Below are 18,456 nucleotides of genomic sequence, written 5' to 3'. Positions count from 1 at the left end.
AGAGGAGCTGTCGGCTCACTACCGCGTTCCTTAGGTCTGTTCTATTGCATACAAAAAGTCTCATTCGGTTTCGCCTTTCGCTCCATATTCTTCAGCGACAGTGCCGTTTCCCCCTTTTTGTTGTTACGCAGGATGATACCACTTGATTTGTCTCTATTTTGTCGATGATTGTTCTCTGTATTATCACACAATCCTTTTGCATTTCCCATCGAGTCAGGAGAAGCTCTGCTGTCTACTTGTGATGACGTTTGCCACGAGACTTATACATACTACCTAGTCCTGTTCATTATATTTTTTTTCTCTCTTGGTCTTGTTTCATAGTATAGTTCCTGCCTGAGGCAACAAATTACATAAGCGAGCACATGACCCGCCCTCTGACTGATTTCGCCTTCCGACTCCGCTCCAACTTGCTTTGAACCAACAACCATGTTGACAACGTCGTTACGCCGGGCGGCATGGGCAGTGCCCGTATCCGGCTTGACCCGATCTTCTGGCCAGGCGCTCGCCGTTCGAGGCATCCATCAGCGCCGGTACTCCTCATCCTCATCCAAACCGCCAGTCCCGCCGAGCGATGGCTCACGGCGGATGGACACATCCTCTACGCCTGCGAAAGGTGTGAGCTCGTCGAACGAGAAGGGCAAGGCGGCCCGTCGGCGGGGGAAGGATAACAGTGCCCGCAATGGGTCTTCAAAGGCCAGCCAGCAGGATTCGGTTTTTGCCAATCTCCCCAGCGTTCCGTCGACTCAGCACCTGCAGCCGCATGGTAAGCATATTCCTTTGTCGCAGCTTCAGCCCCGAGATTGTACTGACAGGCATCAAGACGTCCATGTAGCGTCCTTCTTCTCGATCCACCGACCTATATCCGTGACGTCGACAGTACCGCCTGCCTCAAGCGCCGAGGCCTTCGATGCGATCTTCTCATCAAAGAGATCCCTCAAGAACGAGCCGGAGGACGTCATTTTCACCCTTTCGTCGACAGTTCAGTCCATGGAGAACACAGCACACTCCCTGAGCGAACCGGAAGACCAAATGGGCCAGCTCAACCGCAGCTTTGCCAGCGACCAGGACGGCGAGCTGCGCATGATGGACGGCCCGGAAGCCAAGATGTCCGTGGAAGAGTTCACCCGCCGCCTGCGACCCTTCAACCCCCCTCCAGCGCCCGTCCCCATCACCGCAAACCCCTCCGCCTCTGAGGCGGACACCCCGGCCGACCTCGTCGACCAGGAGACATCGACCTACTCGACCGTCCTGACGATCCGCGAATCCCGCCACGCAGACGGCCGCAAGACCTACGAGGCGCACACGGGCCCTTTCGTCTTCAATGACGACGTGGATGCCCCCGCCGGAGTGCAGGACGAAGTTACCGCCTCCATCGATGCCCCCAGCGGCTTCGGCTCGAGCACGACCTACATCGAGCGCCTGCGCTACAACAGGTCCATGCACACACTCAGCACGAAGCGACGGCGCCGCGTGAAGATGAAGAAGCACAAGTTCAAGAAGCTGATGCGGAGGACGCGCACGCTGCGACGGAAACTCGATAAGGCTTAAGAGCAGGACATGGGGTTTTGTTTTGGCATGCATATCCTTGCATATATTATCCAGGTGTGGATGGAGTTTATTCACTCTCGACAAACTGCTGCCTGTTTTGTTGTTCGCGCCGTCCGTCATACCTACCTACGCTCTCCCATCAAATAACCTGACCCTTTCCCCCACTCCCGGGTTTGCCTTGCTTAGAAGCTACTTTTCGTGGTTCTGGTTAGAAGCTCGCGGTTTGGCTTTTTACTCTCTGTCTCCTTTGTTCTCGGTTCTGACCTACTGCTCTGCTCTCATCTGGGATTTTGGGGTGTTCCTTCTCTCCCCTGTGTTGGTTTGATTGTTCTCTTATGCATTGCGAACTACCCAATAGATTTACCAATGGTTTGCCATTAGCACTCGACTCCATTTTCTCTAAACGCCGCAACCCATCTGTCGTAGATTATGATACTGTGCCGTTTATAGCACGGGACTATTGGTAGACTACGAAGGGAAATACTCAGGAAGCCGAGTCTGAAATGGAGTACGGAAAGACCCATATAAAGTACAATTGCCAAGCGCGCAATCACGCAATGTAAGCCAAACAATATCTACCACACCGGTAAACCACGCCCAGTTTGTCTCGATGCTCGACCACTTCTCCAGTCCACACAAGCATACCCGGTGATCGAATAAAAAGAAACACCCCATCTGCCCCTCTCCCACACTCCCTCTGTCTCTCTCATTCACGCACCAAAAGAAGATTTATAGTTGCCGAAATCTTGTCTTGGTATATCCGCCAGTCCCGGCACCGCTCCGTCGAGAAAATGGGATTCTCGAATGATGGATGCTGGAATCAATGCAAGCTCCAATCCAGCACTGGCTGCAGCCTGCAGAAAATTCTAAACACCCATCTCTGGAGGTGCCGCGAGAGGAAGACACCTCTCGTTTAGCACGTGGCTTTCGAGCGCGAGTTCATGAGAAGAGCAACGATCAACCCGTACAGACCCAGGACTTCAGCGAAAATGAGAATCAGAATCATTCCGACGTACAGTCGAGGTTGCTGCGCTGTTCCGCGCACACCGGCGTCACCGACAATACCGATAGCAAAGCTGCATTGCAAGAAAAGTCTCCATTAGCAAGAGTTTGGGGGCCGGTTGATAGTAGCGGGAATTGTCAACGTACCCAGCAGCCATACCGGCCAGACCGACAGCGAGACCAGCACCCAGCTGGATGAATCCCGTGTATAGAGGGAGCTGCTGGGTCAGGTCATTGGCGACCAGGACCGACACCACCAGACCGTAGATACCAATGATACCCGCCATGACGATGGGGACAATGTCTGGCGAGTGAGAGAAGTTAGCATTATCGGAATCATGCATTGGGTTTTGTGTGATGAGAGGAATCACGCACTCTTGACGATCAGGTCGGGCCGGAGGACACCCATGCTGCAGACTCCGACACCAGCCTTGGCAGTTCCATAGGCAGCTCCGAAGCAGGTGAAGACGATGGCGGACGTGCAGCCCAGCGCACCAAAGAAGGGCTACAACAATACAGTCAGTTGTTTGTTGAGGGAATGAAGTCATGGATATGAGGATGAGCAAGAGGGCGAGGGGCGGGCTGAAACATCGGGATGGGTTGATCTGGACGAGGTCGTGGCGCCGGGGACGGGAAACGCAAAAAACTCACCGCATAGACGGGGCTGAGAAGGTGCAGATGTTAGCGTTTCATGTCCTGAAGAAATGCGGTAGAGAAGGCGCCCGTAGATGCTGGAGCACTCAGGGGTTGGGAGGACCGTCGTGAGGACAACTTACCAAAGTTCCGTGGCCATTTTGGGGGGTAGGATGGTCCGGAGGAAAGGGGGTCGATCGGGTAGTTGAGGGCAGGGAAATGAAAGTGCTGAACTCGAGTTTGGCAGCCTCAAGCCGGAGATGCAGGGGGTGGTAAGTGGTGATCGAGGAAGATGGGAGCGAGAAGAGAGGTGGACGACAAACACGCTGGGCTTGGGGGTGGTGCTAGTCACGTGGTCTTGGCAGACCTGGCAGTATCAAGAATGGAGTATAGGAGGAGGTATTATTCCAACTTTATACTATTCTACATGATTTATTTCTACAATACAGAGTGGAGGACCACCCGACACCCCGGTACATCAAGCTTGGTGTTGGACGCCGCCATTGTCTCGCCCTGTGACACCGGCTGCGAGTATGCAATCGCCTTCTCGGACAATGCACCAAAGAAACCTGGAATGGCCACAAGGCCCGTTTCTCTTTCGACGTCTGGTAATTCGGGCTCCTCAATGTCAGAGGCAATTCCAAAGCTGTAGGTGACCGAGCGCCCAGAGATATCTTCCGGGAGATTGGTGAGCTCGACCGACACGAAGAACTGGATGAAATCACCCGCCGTGGCGACTTGCGACAGAAGAGACAGATCATCTCCGCCCATTAAAACCGGCATCTCCGGTGCTGCAGCACCAGAGTCGAACAACTCATCAAGGGCTGCAAGTTTGTCGCGGGAGGCCGTGCTGGAAAAGCTCACTTCCGGGTCCAGGGACAGAAGGCCCTGTTTCTTGCCCCATCCGCCTCCACCACTCATCACACGGTGCAGCTTACCACCCTGGCGCAGAGAGCGGATAATACGGTCGTGCGATGATCCGCGATGGGACAGATTATCTGGCTGTTCAACCAGCGCCCAGACCGTCACGCGCCGGTCGACGATATTGTGCTCTTCCAGGTAGCGCGGGAGCGTCTTCTCCAATTCAGTCGACGCGGGCATCGGTTCGGTCGACGCTGGATCGGTCGATTTGGCTATCTGGCGAAGGATATTCCCCATACTGGCGACGACTTTCCTCCGTTCGGTGACGGGGTGCAATGGTAGCTGTAATTGAGGCTCTGCGATTGGAGAAATAGCGGCAACCAGGCAGCTTCTGAGATCAATTGATCCGTTCAGAGTATAGTTGTTGACAGCACTGTCCCAAGCCCAACGCATGCCGAACAGCGTGGTTTCCCTGCCATTGACGAAGACGGTATTTGCAAGCCTCAGTCCAATCTCGTATGGCAATGGGCTACTGCTTTTTGGGGCGTTGCTTTGTACCGAGATCAAAATATCAGCCTCTTCACCCCCAGAGCCCCTGATCTGACGAGGTGACGTCGCTTTCCCATGTACGCCGTCTTTTCCCACCACTAGAAGAGAAAGGCCTTCCACCTCCATTTCATCTGATGCCGCTTGAGGATCCGGAAGTTTATCCACGACACCCGCAACGGCGTATCGAGGCGATGTGGAAGAAGGACCATACAGCCGGCCTACCCATTGCTGGAGGAAATCGCTGCTGGGGTCGAGCCACGGAGCAAAGCTTGGGGTGACGAGGAGGAGAGGAATGGACTCGGAGGCGGGCAAGGAGGATGGGAGAGAAGGAAGACTCGACAAGACATCTTCAGGAGTCTGCAAAGGTTAATTAGCATACGAATCGCATCCGCCGCTCAGCAGAAACTCACAATATCGGCTGGTCTCTTGGTGAGCCATGTACATGCGACGGGCAGCCCTTTTGTCGCAGTCGCAAAGCCTCTGGCGACTGGATGCGAGCGGAGGGAGCTGTGAGGCCGAACCAAGCGCAGGGCCCGCCTACCCAGGAACTTCGAGGCATGTGAGGGTAGTTGTGGCATTATTGTCAACAAGGGCAAGTTCCTCTGAAGAAGCCGGGGAGTTTCAATGATGGTAAATCACGGTATTGATTACACACTGGGCAGACAAATGAAACGTAATTTTGGTATTGCAATACCCACTGGCACTCGGGGCACTAGCCACACCGGGAAGGAGCGGCGCGGAGCTGCCTTCCTCCTTCTCTCAGCATCTAACTATATCTTCCAAGTTCATCATGAAACGAGACAGCCGGGGGATCCCTGCCACCATGGTGCATCGATGGGGTCGCCCGCCGCCATCCTGTCTGGCATGTCGCGCGAAGAAACGCCGCTGTGATCGGGAACTGCCCTGTATGAATTGCAAGTTGCGGAACATTGACTGCACATACGATGGGAGTGGTCATGATAGACCACACGATCAGGCTGCGACGCAGTCCCCTGCAGCAAGGACATCTGGCCCGGAGCCAGGCTCTTTGTAATTATCCTTTCATTTCTGATATAATTGTTCGCTGAAAGGTATCATAGGAAGCCGGAAGATGTTCTATATCGACTTCGCCATCTTGAAGAAGCAGTATTCAACAAATCAAACCGAACATCTCATACCAACACCCCCGAATCTACAGCGTGGACACCACCCCCGAGGGAAGACACCATTCAATTCACTCCATTTGGTCTCCACGTCTTGTCTAGTCGTCCAAGTGAACCAGCACTGGATCCAAAGTTTATAGCCAGCCACCTTCCGCCCCGAGGGCAGGCGAGAGAGCTACTCAATCATTTTACTAAAACCTTACAGCCTACGATTGGTATCCTTCACATTCCATCTACCAGAGAATTGATGGAAGAAACATATGAAATCATGGCCACGGGCAACGTGCCCGACATGGCCAATCTGATGCTATTTCTTGTCATCTTCGCTGGTGGCTCGCTTGCCTGGTCTTCTCAGCTTCTGGAGCGCCTCAATACCACACAGGCAGAGGCAAGTGCCGCTTTTACAGCTTACTCCCGTCTGGCCCTGTCGATCGTGGAGGACGATGCACATCCGGTGGCCGCGTCCACCATCGCTCTGGCGTCCATCAGTATACTGTCCCATTTGGTAACCAATTCCGACGGATTTGGACTCAAGGTCCATATGCTTCGAATGCGTTGCCTGTTGATGATGCGCGAGCTGAAGATTAACAGCTTGGACACCCCCGCGAGCTCCGAAGAAAGGAGACTCAAGGGGTGCAACATGATTGAGATTGAAGTCCAGCGACGGATCTGGTGGAGTATGGTGGCATCCGATTGGTAACGTCTCTCCGGTCCCAAGGGGAATGCAGTGTACTGACAGGTGTGAAACCAGGCTGATTGGGTTTTCCGGCGGCCACCACGAGGGCGCATACATCTATCAACCCAGGCACATGCAGGTCAACTACCCAGCCAATACCGACGATGAGTTCATCACCCCCACCGCGACCGATATCGACCTCCCCTCTTCCGTCCCGACCGCCATGAGCGGATTTCTTTTCCGAGTGAGGACGGCGAAGCTCTGCCGGGAGATCGTGGATGCCATGCCGTCGGTTCTCTTGGACGACAACAAAGCGGACTACCACGTTGTGCTGGCGATGGATGCGAAGTTCCAGACCCTATTCAAGGAACTGCCATGGTTTCTCCAACTCGACCCGGAAAACGTGGAGAAAAGCAAGGAGATCGTCACGCAACGGCCGTGGATCGCCTTCGGCCGCATCTCCGGTCATTTCAGCCTACACTCGCGTCTCTGTCGGCTCCACCGGCCCTACCACCTGGAGGGCATGACGAACCCTAAATACGCCTATTCCCATGAAGTGTGTATCCGGTCCGCGCAGACGGTGCTCGAGCTCCGACGCCAGATGGACGAGGCCGGCGCGAAGATTGACATCCGGCCCTCGCGGTTCTGGACGGTCATGCAGCACGTGTTTGTGGCCGCGCTGGTGCTGGCTACGGATGTGTCGTTCAGCCCAGACGCCCCAGACGCCGAGGCCCGCAAGGCCAAAGTGCTCATGGCGTACCAGATCCTCGAATCGTCCAAACAGGAATCGAGTACTCTGGTGGAGAGCATCCAGCGCAATCTGCAGATTCTGATGTCTGCGCTACAGAAGCAGCGAGTCCAGCCGCCCCGAGAGTCTACGGCTAGTTCCGCTGTTTCATCGGGGGCAATTCATGACGCATTCCGCGACGAGGCTCTCGGGAGTGGCCTGATGGAGGTAGATTGGGATCAGCTGTGGACCGAGTTTCTGGCCGTGGCACCCGACCTGGATGCGCAGCAGTGGAACTCCTTACTGGACGATGTAGACCTGGGGGGATTCCATCCCGCCCTGTTTTAATCCGTCCCGGCTAGATGTGGCGTGGAAGAATCCGGATTAAGGGTGGCAGGCAGCCGTCAAATGGCGCCATTCAGCCATCGCCAAGCCAGGCACTAGCCACATCATGACGCAATGAAGGAGCAAGCTTCCCTCCTGACTTTTCCCCAGTGCCACACCTCATTTCTCAACGGTACTTCTTCTCTTCCCTCCCCCAAACCTACCCCTTTTCGTCCCCCAATTCCATCTCCCCATCCTCTGTGCCAACAGCACCGTCAATCATCATGCCTTTCACCGCTTCGTAAGTCTCCCCTCTCAAGAGCGTTTAACCCTTTAATACTGGGCTAACACCCTGACTACAGCGACATCTGCAAGATCATCTTCGCCTTCATCCTGCCTCCTCTGGGTGTCTTCCTGGAGCGCGGATGCGGTGCCGACTTCCTGATCAACATCTGTCTGACCATCCTGGGTTGGATTCCTGGTATCATCCACGCGCTGTATGTCACCCGCCCCCTACCGTCTTTGGATGCTCGGGAACCACGTCTAACCATGCGTCGTAGGTACATCATCCTTAAATACTAGATACCGCGCTCCTGCCTTTCAACTTCTGCGACGCAGCGCCCGGTCTTTCTCTTCCGGGAAAGTGGTGCCATGGACCCCCTGTGAAGATCTTTTTTTGCGCGAGTGCTCCATCGTGAGAATTAGAGGCTGGGAATGTCTCGGGTTGCTCGTGTCTGCGCGGTTGGGAGAGGGGTGGGCGTGGTGGGGTCGAGACCATTACCCTCGACATCCGATCCAACGATGATGTTCATAATGCTCTAATTGCGGTGGCAGCGCCACACCTACTCTGTTTTCTCTTCACTTCTTTTCTCTTGACTCGGGATGGGGTTTCTTTGTGACTTTTCTTGTCTCTTTTCTTATGTGATGTGATGTTTACCTTCCGGGTCTTTGTCTTGCTTCTTCGGTTCGAATGATACCAGCGCATTCTGGATGACTCTGGAGCTTCGTTTCGCGCAGCTGCCCCCACCAATCCCTGTTAGTTAGCTCCTGATAATGAATGGAAACGGGTGGCGCTTTTCTCAGTTGTTGCAATCGCTGCCCCCTTGTTCCAGCACGTGCGTGGCACATTACGTAGGATCGACGGATCAGCTCCAGGGCCATGCTCGGCCCTACGCAAATCAGGTGTTTGGGGGGACGGTCAAGCCACAGGGTCTTGGGCTGCCGTGATTGGCATAGATGGCTGCGGATGCGGAATCCGCCGGCTCATAGCCACAGGTGGAAGAGGAATCCGAGTCAGTCCCGGATGAACGTGGTAGGGTGAGAGGGGAGGCGCTTAGATTCAGATCCAGCGTATTCCCTGCCTGACTCAACAACAATACAACATAAGCCAGCCAGTATGGGAAAGACACATCATCTTGATCCCGATGATATTACTGTGCGCCTCCAGGTCATTTGTATAGTGCGAGACCAGGGATCCCCAGCCCTAAATCCGATCAGCTGAACCGACCACCAGCACCACTAGCAACCCAGAACAAATGCCCAACAAATCTGAAATCAGTTGCTCAGCCACACAATCATGAAACCTGAAACGCCCTCCGGCCAGTACTATTGGCGCCGGCCAAGTGTGCGGGCTTAGCGCCCTGGTTGCCCTCGGCGCGTACACCAAGTATCGCAGCCGCCCAATGCGGGCGCTACCCACCGACAACCATTTGTTGCGCTCTCTAGTATGACGGCTGAAAGAGTCATCTGGTTTCATCGTAGCGCCGACACTCGCATCGTGTTTCAGAATGTCCTTTCGTCATAGTGTACGGAGGCGCATCGCGCGTACACTTCGCGACGAGTCGCGATGCAGTTGGGCGCTGCTGTTTAATTAAGTGTTGATCCGCTTTAACGTGATTTTTTTTTATCCTTCTTCTTTTTTTTTCTTCTCTCTAAGACTTTTCGGTTATTCACGTTCTCGCTGCTTTGTCTTGGACTTCCCTCGAAGATGACCGCTTCATGGAACAATACAGGGTAGTCAATCCCACACGAGATCCCGCTAGGTGAGTCTCGCGAGAACATCCAGCATAGAAAGGAAATAGTCTCTCATAACAGTTTAAGGCTATTCGCAGTATGCGCTTCTCTCTTGTTTACAGCCTCTTCGCTGCGGTGCCCCCGGTAGTCTCGACATGTATAGATGCCCGAGGAGAGACCTCCTCGAGTGGCACCTCCGACCCATCTCTCTTCGACATGATCCCGGAATGCGCGCAGAACTGTGTGGACAACTTCATCAAATCCCAGTATACGCCCACCGAGTGCAAAACGCCGTCGGATATCGAGTGCCTGTGTCGGACGCAGTCCTCAGACGGGTTCACGCTGGGGGAGGCTGCCCTGAGTTGTGCTTTGTCTTTGTGCTCTGAAAAGATCCTCAAGAACACGAATGCATATCATATATGCGACTCGGTGCATGGGGCTGTTCCGGCGACGCATGCTACTATTACCGCAACGGTTTTCCCGGCTGTGCGGACCACGACGACGACGGATGCCACGACGACGGAGGAGACAACAAAAACTACTTCTACTTCTACGTCTACGTCTACATCTACTTCTGAACAGACTTCAGATATTACGTCTTTTTCGACATCGACGACTTCAAGCAGTTTTCCTGCTTTCACACCTCAACCTACAACAACGGCTTCCAATCCTTCGTCCGCGAAGGAAGAAGATCATCATACCATTGCTCCAGGAGCGGTTATCGGAGTCTCCGTGGTCTCAGGCGTGGCAGGATCATTTATCATTGGCGTTGCGGTATTCTTTTGTTGCAAGCGATACCGGCGTGGGAACCCCAACGACTCCGATCAAGACTTTTTCGAGATTGGCGGTGCCATGACCGAGCCTCCTGGATTCTCGCGCCCTTCATCCCGGCACCTATCCCCAGACCCGACTCCGGTTTCGTCATGGAACGAAAAATATGGCATGCCCCAATCCGCGGGCCCGGCTCTGTCATCCTCTCAGCCGGCCTTTACCCCCGTCTCGGACGTCAGCTATGGAGGCAGATCTCGAAATCAGGAACAGATCGGAGTCGCCGTAAGCTCTGATTCGGAGTGGGCAGTCTCACCCGTGACACAGTCTTCTCAACGCACTCTGTCAGAGATCCTGCCTAACCAGACACCGGGGCTCTATCCAAAGCCGTTGAAATGGAGCCATCGACCGGTCAGTGGGGTGACGCTCTTCGAAGAAGAAGAAGAGGGCCAGCAGATAACCCCGCCGGAGGAGATTTGCAGTCCGCCGTCAAGGTCACAAGCTCCAATAGGGCTCCCTGCAAACCCTCGTGCGCTGAAAGAGGGCTTCCCAGCAGGGAGATTCCTGCGTGATGCTGGACATCCACAGAGCCATCTAACAACACCCACAAACACCGCAATGCGCGGGTCCCCAACAACAACGACAGACGCAAGCAGCGCTGTCGACGATTTCAGAAGCCCATCATCACAGCATTTCTCCTCCCCGAATACCCTCGCTACCACTCCGTCCAGCACAGCACAAGGCCGCATCCTCAGCGGCACGTTTCCCAGCAGAAAACCACCCCCTCCGCCCCCGAAGCAACCACCCGCCAGAACTCTCGACCCAGCGCTGGAAATAATATCGCGGCCCCGCATCGTTCGCCAGAATGATATCAGGCGCGTCCAGCTCCGGCCGGGCCAACCCCGTTCTCCCACCGAGGTGGTCGTCCCCTACGACCCCGAAGAACTCTGGCTTGAGCGAGGGCGTTCGTACATGTCGCAGCATGCAGAACCGCCGTACCCGTCTGACGCGAGACGTCCTTCTGCAATGTATCCGGACAGTCCGACACGGAGGGTTCGTCGAACTCCACACAGGCAGTCGCCGGAGAGCCGGAATGTGGTTGTTTCACAGCAGGGCACGGATTTTGTGCTCAGGGTGGAGTGAAGTCACCCTTTTCTCTTTCGTTTCAACCCGTATCTGTTATTATTCCTGTCTTTTGTATCTTCTTTCTTGTATATTATCAATGGTTTGATCTGGGGAGGATGGGTTCTCTCTTCATTTGGGTCTTGGGCCTGCATGATACGAGGGAGCCCGACTGTATACAGTATTTGCATCATGGAGTTCTTTTTTGTCCCCCAGATTTTGATGGTAGGAGACGAGATGTAACCCACTTGTTATACTATCTTAGCACGTGTATCGACCTTCAGGATTACCACCAGGCATAGGGCCATTATAGAGAGAGATCTGTGAGAGTCGATTGATCAAATGGATGACCGCTAGGACTTCGTTCCATAAGTGATCTACTACATCGGACCGTTGACCCGTTACTATACCCACTTGGGAAAGTAGAACGGTACGTATTTCTATCACCGTTGTTCATGAACACAGTCCTGCATAATGACGACCATCCAATCGACTTTCGCGGGAAAATGACTCGCAGTGTCGAAGTTTCGGACCAAAACCAACGTCACCACTATAGACCGTCGAGGCTCAACCCTAGGCCTAGCGAAACGATCCGTGCTGCGCAAAGAGCCCTAAGTCTGCACGGTGACAGCATCAGGCCTACCTGATAGTGCGCCTGTGTAGGATCGGTCTTTGCACGCATGAGCCCTACGACTACAACCCCAGGCTAAGCCGTCATCTGGGCCTACTGCGACTACTGCGACTGTGGCTTGCTTTCTTAGATCCTGCGGCCCGGTGAGGTGCAACGCTCGCACGCACTAGCGCGCCGCCATAGTCGCATCCGAGCGCCGTTCCGGCGACGCCACATACTTTGCATCGCAGCGCGCGATTCGCTCAGTTCCTGACGGTGTTGAGTCAGCCCAGCCGGATCCCGGTGACGTCACGCTCCCGACTTGCCCCGCGACGCGCGACTGTTGATTCGATCGCGCGGCGGAGCGGACGCATCTAGAGAACCATGAGTCTTCGGGATACTCTGCTCCGTACATCAATGGTCGAGGCAAGGGCCCTCGGTGAGACCGGGGTCGACGGAAGAGGCGCGGGCTCTCCCTCATGGCCGGATTTGCTGGTGTTGCCCGAACGCCACGCCGACACTGTCCTGCCTTTGAGCGGTTCCGACAGTAAGAGAGACCCATATTTTCAGACGCAAAACCAGGCGGCGGCACAGGGAATCAAAAGTGATCGCCGTCATCAGCGTCAGTGAATAGCGGGAAAAAAAGATGCCTGCCCCTCCTACGTCAATGCTCCATCCACGCACGGCCTAATGGCCCGGCGGACTCCACTGCCTAAACTCGGAACCATGAGGATCAATCACTGCGTCTGGATACACTCGTGGTGCGCCAAGGACACGCCATTGTGGATCCGAAGGGACGCGGACTGTGTCGTTCTCTGGTCTCCCATCCTGTCCCAGGCCAGATGATGACAGGGGGCTGAGGGTTGGCTCCAGGCCCACCCGTGTTGAGCAGCCGGATTTGGGATATTCTGGGTAATCGAACTCCATCAAGGCCTCAGAATGCTATATTAATGGCCCCCTTCCCTCCCCCCACATGCTCCATCTGCCTAACTTCATTATTTGCAGCAGGCTCCAGTTCTTTCCTGCAGTCTGCCTCTCATCTCTTCACGATAGTCGACGATCTGTCGCTTTTGTTGCTCAATTGAGTCAAGTTCCTGGCCCCTTCGCTTATCTAGCTGTCGGAAGATCTGCCAGCGTGTAGTCAGTCTTGCTGGACTACTATTATTGTTGAGTCGGCACTGTACCCGCACCTCGACCCACATTATACCGCTCGCAATGGCCACTCCCGATGAATTCGGCACCCGAAAGGCCCGCCGACTGAACAGCCTGGATGCCGCCCGGGCTGATCTCTACGGCGGCCCCAATGTCGGGCTCCCTCCCAAGCATCTGATGGCCTCCTTCAGCGGTGACCACAACATCCCTGTGCCCGAAATGACTAAGAGCCCTACCGACGATGAAGTCTCGTCCGAGGAGGAGTCTCCTCAGGTGGCCACCCCCCTGTCCACGCCACCAATGATCACCAGCGACGATTTCGCGCTTGCCTTCGATATCGATGGTGTCCTCATTCGGGGCGGCCAGCCTATCCCCGAGGCCATTGATGCTCTGAAGTACATCAATGGCGAGAACCCATACGGGGTCACAGTGTAAGTTTCCTGGTTGTGTTCCGCCATAATAAAAATTTTTTTGACTGACCGTGTCCTCGCAGTCCGTACATTTTCCTCACCAATGGCGGCGGCAAAACCGAAAAAGAACGCTGCCTCGACCTCAGCCGGCAACTGGAGCTGGAGATCTCTCCCGGACAGTTCATCTGCGGCCACACGCCCATGCGGGAAATGGCCCAGCGCTACGGAACCGTCTTGGTTGTCGGCGGCGAGGGAGAGAAGTGCCGAATCGTGGCCGAAGGCTACGGATTCAAAAACGTCGTCACTCCCGGCGATATCATCAAGACGCGACACGACACGACGCCGTTCCGCAAACTCACCGAAGAGGAGTACGAGAACTCGCGTAACCTCGACCTGGACTCGGTGCGGATCGAGGCGATCTTCGTCTTCGCCGACAGCCGCGACTGGGCTGGCGATCAGCAGATCATCCTGGATTGCCTAATGTCCAAGAAGGGCCATCTGGGCACACGGTCGGAGACCTTCGACGAAGGCCCGCCTATCTACTTCTCACACAACGACGTGGTGTGGTCGACATCGCACGAACACTCGCGCATCGGCATGGGCGCCCTGCGCGCTTCGCTCGAGGCCCTTTACAAGGCCGTCACCGGCAAGGATCTCACCACCGTCGCCTTTGGCAAGCCTCAAATGGGCACTTTCCAGTTTGCCACGCGGCTACTTCAACAGTGGCGCAGCGACTCTCACGGCATCGACAAGCCGCCTTCCACCGTCTACTTTGTTGGCGACACTCCGGAGTCTGACATCCGTGGCACCAACGAGTTCAATGAGAAATCCGATATTGACTGGTTCTCTATTCTGGTCAAGACTGGCGTCTACCAGGACGGTACTATCCCGCGCTTCCCGGCGAAGAAGACCTGCAACACTGTCTTCGACGCTGTCAAGTTCGCCGTCGAGCGCGAGCACCAGAAGACTCTGAAAACCTTGCCCAATGGCGAGGCTGATGTCGAGGTCAAGAACTGATTTAGACATATATCTTTATACACCTATCTACCCGGCTGTTCTACGTTCTACCTTCTACTCACCGATCATCTGCCTTTTACGCCCAGCCGGTCCCCTCTATCTACTCTTTCATTGGTCTACACTCGATATGATTCCCAGATAACGTTGTGAATTTGGCTTGTTTTTGCTATTGGTAGCATGGCTTTTACTTTTCTCTCCTGTTCTTTTTTAACGGAATACTTTACCATAACATACTCATGATGAACAAATGACAAACATAGAAGAATATTTTCAAAAATGATACCTGATCCTGTAGGGCACTTGTACGGCGGTCAATGCCATATCAATCGATCAACGTAGTGCACTATACGGGAACAGGGTTCTCTTCCTGTTTATTCCACATGGACGGTACGAAAGAGTGTAGCATTCCATATACCCAACCAGAAGGAGACCCGTCTTTCTCCCTCTCCCCACCCCCCGGAAGAAAAAACTCCAGAAATCTCACCCAAATGTTCCTATCCACTCAATCATTACTTGCATGGGGGGTTCAACCGTAAGCGGGGTGAAAAGAGATGACGGGATTGTGATGTAACTTAATCAAAAGCACAATTTTTATCATGACAGGGCGATCAGAAGCCAACTCGCGGGAGATGCGGTTATAGTACACCATGCCTCGGATCACCCCCCGGGCAACAATACCAACAAATCAAAAGTTAGGAGACACGGCACACCGGAAGGGACAAATCAGGCAAGCCGTGGAATTATTCCCCTAGTGCGGCGGCGGGGTTCGAGAGCCGGTCCATGACAGGGAGGGGGGTGGAGGCGAATCCGGGGTTGGATACGAAGTCTAATTAACGTTGATTTGAGGAGAAGTTTAGCTGCCAGTTATGTCATACAGCGTGGGATCGTTGTGGGGGTCTTTATCGAGGAGATTATCTATCCTTATAATTCAAGGATTGTTAAATTGTTATGTGGTTGAATACAGATGTACCTACACCACCCTCGGCAACTACTCTATCCCGAGTTAAGGGCTGAGCCTGAATAGTCATGTTCCGACCAACCCGCCGAACCGGAGGCAAACCCATTGGCGGAAAAGCTTCGAAAATAGTGCAATTTTGGCAGGGCAGCATCAACAGGACAACAAATATTATTCACAAGCTGATCCACAACATGTTCATTCCCTACAACTGGTTTGGAGGCGTCAAGCGTCAATTGAAATTCAAAACTACCCCACTTTGCTACATTACGGTGTCTAGTTCTGCCTTGGGCTCCAACAAATGAATTGTCCCAGGTTAATCTTTTCCTTGACTTATACCGGCGTCATTTGCTTCTTTAGTACAATGGCGCTATAGAGTGTCAAGCGAGCATAGAAGGCTAAGGCGACGGCTCGTAGGATAATGCGAACCAACAGGTTTATTTCTCCCTTTAACTGCCAAACTATTGTCTTCCTCTCCCTTAGTGATCGCATGCTTGTAGACCTGAGTCATGTTGAGATCCATGGTGGCTGGACCATGTGACACTCTCTCGCAAGAGCCGCGTAGATAGTCTTCTAGACAGCTTCATCCCTTCCCTCTTCAGACAATTCATCATTATCACAATCTTCCTCCAGACCACCAGTATTCAGCCCTCAGGAAATCAAAAATGAAAAGCAAAAGAAGAGAGGAGCAGTTTCTAAGAAACACTGGATTTTTGTACCTCATGGATAAAAATTGAAACAATCAAGTTGCTTAGCCCCCAACGAGACCCATTTACTAAAAACCGTATCGTCGCAATCACAGCGATACCCACCTCCTAAATAAATCGGGCCCTCACCGCTACTGGCGCTCAAACTAGCCTGTGTTGCAATGGCCAACTCATAAGTATCTATGAGACTATATAACTAGTGTTCTCGAACGGTCACCAATATACCAACACCGCCTAGATCCCGACACTATCGTAAAACCTCCATAGAGCAAAGTGAGGCGCCGCGTGGTAGCTAGGGGCCAAAAGGAGATCCACACCAGTCCAGTTATAGTATTATAGATGTTGGACCAATCTCATGCCAGATTTCTACCTCCGTTTCATACACCACTAATGTAGTGAAAGAAGATACTGAATTCACCTATTCCTTGCTCAGCGATCCAGTATTTCTCTATTTGAGCCCCTAAATGGAGGTTCAGCCTTGAGCAACACATACTCTGTACGCAAGTTAGGATCCATAACACCAGGGGCCAAAACGAACAATCTGTTATCCACCCGTGCTAGATTGCTCTTTCAACATAAATACTCTCGACACCCCTCTTGCTTTCCAATTGCTTCATACCACCAAACTTATTCATCTTCTAATATCATTATGTCAGCTTCCACCGAAAAGAAAAAGCCCGTCTTCGTCGTGGTGCCTGGTGCCTCTCAGAACCCGGCGCATTATGGTCACCTTCTCCACCTCATTCAGTCCAGCGGATACGGAGCCTCTAGTGGCTTGCTCCCGAGCATTGGCGCCCAAGAAGCTGTAACCGCCGCCGACGATGCTGATTATATTCGTAAGAGGCTTCTACTGCCTCTGCTAGATGTTGGCGATCAAGATGTGATCCTGGTCAGCCATTCATATAGCGGTATGCCCGCTAGCGCGGCTGCCCGTGGCCTAGGTCCTATCGACCGTGCCGCTGAGGGCAAAACTACCTCAGTCCTAGGCCAAATCTTTATTGCAACAATTTTGCCCCGCGGTGGTGATAATTTGAGTGTCATTGATGGATTTGGTGGGCAGTTGCCCCCACACATGTACATGGATGTATGCTGCCCTCCTCTCCCTTACCTCTCTGTTTCTCCTTCACCTCGTGAAACTAATCATGTCGTCTTTGATGTCTAAAAGAAGGAGCAAAACCTTCTCAAATGCGATGATCCCAAACCTCCCCTCTTCTACGACGTGGACCCTACCCTCGCCGACGCGGCCATCCAAGCCACCCTTAGCCAGGGGATGACCTCATTCTCAAGCCCCTGTCCTGAGGCTAGTTGGCACACCGAGGCCTTCCGCAACCGCATAGCCTATATCCACACCGTCAATGACCACGCTGTTCCCTACGAGGCGCAGGTTGCTATGGTCCAGGCTACTGGGGCCGAGTGGATTACTCGCGACATTTCTAGTGGTCACAGTGTGCAGCTATCTGCTCCCGAAGACCTGACCAAAATTATCTTGGAGTTAGCTAAGCAGTGGGAATAAGTTTTGGAGGTCGGCACACATGCCTTGCCAATCTTCTCCTTAACAGATGGGCGATACTGCCACCATCGTACACTCTCAAGCAAAGAGAACAAGTCGCGGACCTAGTTTTTAAGAGGCATCCTCGCTAAAAGGTAAGACTTCAATCTATTCTTGCTACACATGCTAATACAGAGTAGGGAAAAGTCGGAGAATCAGCACGAAGCACTGTTTCGAGGCGCAGGCACACCTTCCTTAGAGTCTAGATCTAAGTCTCCTTTGAGCTCCTGTTCATCTAGAGCCGATCGAAGGGCATCGATAATGATAGTGCGCTTTTGAATAAAGATCTATTTTGACAACAAGATAACTAAAACCAACTCCTCGTTAGAGCAGTTTAAAAAAAAAAAAGAGAAATATACATGCAACAGTCAGGATTCGCTAGTGGTCACCCACCTAACTACTAACTGACCGGCGTGTGGCTTAAGTACGGCTGAGCGGACGGGAAGCCCTGTTCTCCACACCCTGTGGTCGCATGTACTAAAGACAGGTGGACAATGAACTACGTAGCCAAAAGTTCAAATGGGATAGAAATGCGAGTGCGCAATAGACAGGGTGAGAAGCCGGGTGAGAGCGGGTGATTCTCACCCGCTTCGCGCAACCACCACACCGACCCCTTCAGCTGAACTCCTATGCAAGATCATTGGGTCACTTTGATACACCTAAAACACACGATCTCTTGGCAGCTGCGCGA

General features: G+C 53.4%; 8 protein-coding genes across 8 annotated transcripts; 6 read left to right on the top strand and 2 right to left on the bottom strand.

Moving 5' to 3' along the window:
• Nucleotides 1–426: 426 nt before the first annotated feature.
• On the top strand, nucleotides 427–1,548 carry PFLUO_LOCUS4586 (uncharacterized protein; the record flags this gene model as incomplete). The annotated part of the gene is made up of 2 exons (XM_073781951.1): nucleotides 427–763; nucleotides 821–1,548. 2 exons carry the CDS (start codon nucleotides 427–429, stop codon nucleotides 1,546–1,548), a joined length of 1,065 nt encoding a protein of 354 aa, XP_073638655.1.
• A 913-nt stretch (nucleotides 1,549–2,461) lies between these two features.
• On the bottom strand, nucleotides 2,462–3,343 carry PFLUO_LOCUS4585 (vacuolar ATPase V0 domain subunit c; the record flags this gene model as incomplete). The annotated part of the gene is made up of 5 exons (XM_073781950.1): nucleotides 2,462–2,624; nucleotides 2,698–2,854; nucleotides 2,926–3,055; nucleotides 3,202–3,214; nucleotides 3,327–3,343. 5 exons carry the CDS (start codon nucleotides 3,341–3,343, stop codon nucleotides 2,462–2,464), a joined length of 480 nt encoding a protein of 159 aa, XP_073638654.1.
• A 278-nt stretch (nucleotides 3,344–3,621) lies between these two features.
• On the bottom strand, nucleotides 3,622–5,152 carry PFLUO_LOCUS4584 (uncharacterized protein; the record flags this gene model as incomplete). The annotated part of the gene is made up of 2 exons (XM_073781949.1): nucleotides 3,622–4,950; nucleotides 5,135–5,152. 2 exons carry the CDS (start codon nucleotides 5,150–5,152, stop codon nucleotides 3,622–3,624), a joined length of 1,347 nt encoding a protein of 448 aa, XP_073638653.1.
• An 830-nt stretch (nucleotides 5,153–5,982) lies between these two features.
• On the top strand, nucleotides 5,983–7,486 carry PFLUO_LOCUS4583 (uncharacterized protein; the record flags this gene model as incomplete). The annotated part of the gene is made up of 2 exons (XM_073781948.1): nucleotides 5,983–6,431; nucleotides 6,487–7,486. 2 exons carry the CDS (start codon nucleotides 5,983–5,985, stop codon nucleotides 7,484–7,486), a joined length of 1,449 nt encoding a protein of 482 aa, XP_073638652.1.
• A 260-nt stretch (nucleotides 7,487–7,746) lies between these two features.
• Nucleotides 7,747–8,044, top strand: PFLUO_LOCUS4582 (plasma membrane proteolipid Pmp3; the record flags this gene model as incomplete). Its single annotated transcript, XM_073781947.1, has 2 exons — nucleotides 7,747–7,763; nucleotides 7,825–8,044. 2 exons carry the CDS (start codon nucleotides 7,747–7,749, stop codon nucleotides 8,042–8,044), a joined length of 237 nt encoding a protein of 78 aa, XP_073638651.1.
• Nucleotides 8,045–9,691: 1,647 nt separating this feature from the next.
• Nucleotides 9,692–11,386, top strand: PFLUO_LOCUS4581 (uncharacterized protein; the record flags this gene model as incomplete). Its single annotated transcript, XM_073781946.1, has 1 exon — nucleotides 9,692–11,386. One exon carries the CDS (start codon nucleotides 9,692–9,694, stop codon nucleotides 11,384–11,386), a length of 1,695 nt encoding a protein of 564 aa, XP_073638650.1.
• A 1,804-nt stretch (nucleotides 11,387–13,190) lies between these two features.
• On the top strand, nucleotides 13,191–14,554 carry PFLUO_LOCUS4580 (uncharacterized protein; the record flags this gene model as incomplete). The annotated part of the gene is made up of 2 exons (XM_073781945.1): nucleotides 13,191–13,558; nucleotides 13,621–14,554. 2 exons carry the CDS (start codon nucleotides 13,191–13,193, stop codon nucleotides 14,552–14,554), a joined length of 1,302 nt encoding a protein of 433 aa, XP_073638649.1.
• Nucleotides 14,555–16,865: 2,311 nt separating this feature from the next.
• Nucleotides 16,866–17,729, top strand: PFLUO_LOCUS4579 (uncharacterized protein; the record flags this gene model as incomplete). Its single annotated transcript, XM_073781943.1, has 2 exons — nucleotides 16,866–17,300; nucleotides 17,382–17,729. 2 exons carry the CDS (start codon nucleotides 16,866–16,868, stop codon nucleotides 17,727–17,729), a joined length of 783 nt encoding a protein of 260 aa, XP_073638648.1.
• Nucleotides 17,730–18,456: the final 727 nt, after the last annotated feature.

This window comes from Penicillium psychrofluorescens, assembly GCF_964197705.1.
Source record: "Penicillium psychrofluorescens genome assembly, chromosome: 3".
Classification (NCBI taxonomy): domain Eukaryota; kingdom Fungi; phylum Ascomycota; class Eurotiomycetes; order Eurotiales; family Aspergillaceae; genus Penicillium; species Penicillium psychrofluorescens.
Note: the sequence above shows the minus strand (reverse complement) of the source record. Positions and strands in the feature narration are given on the sequence as shown.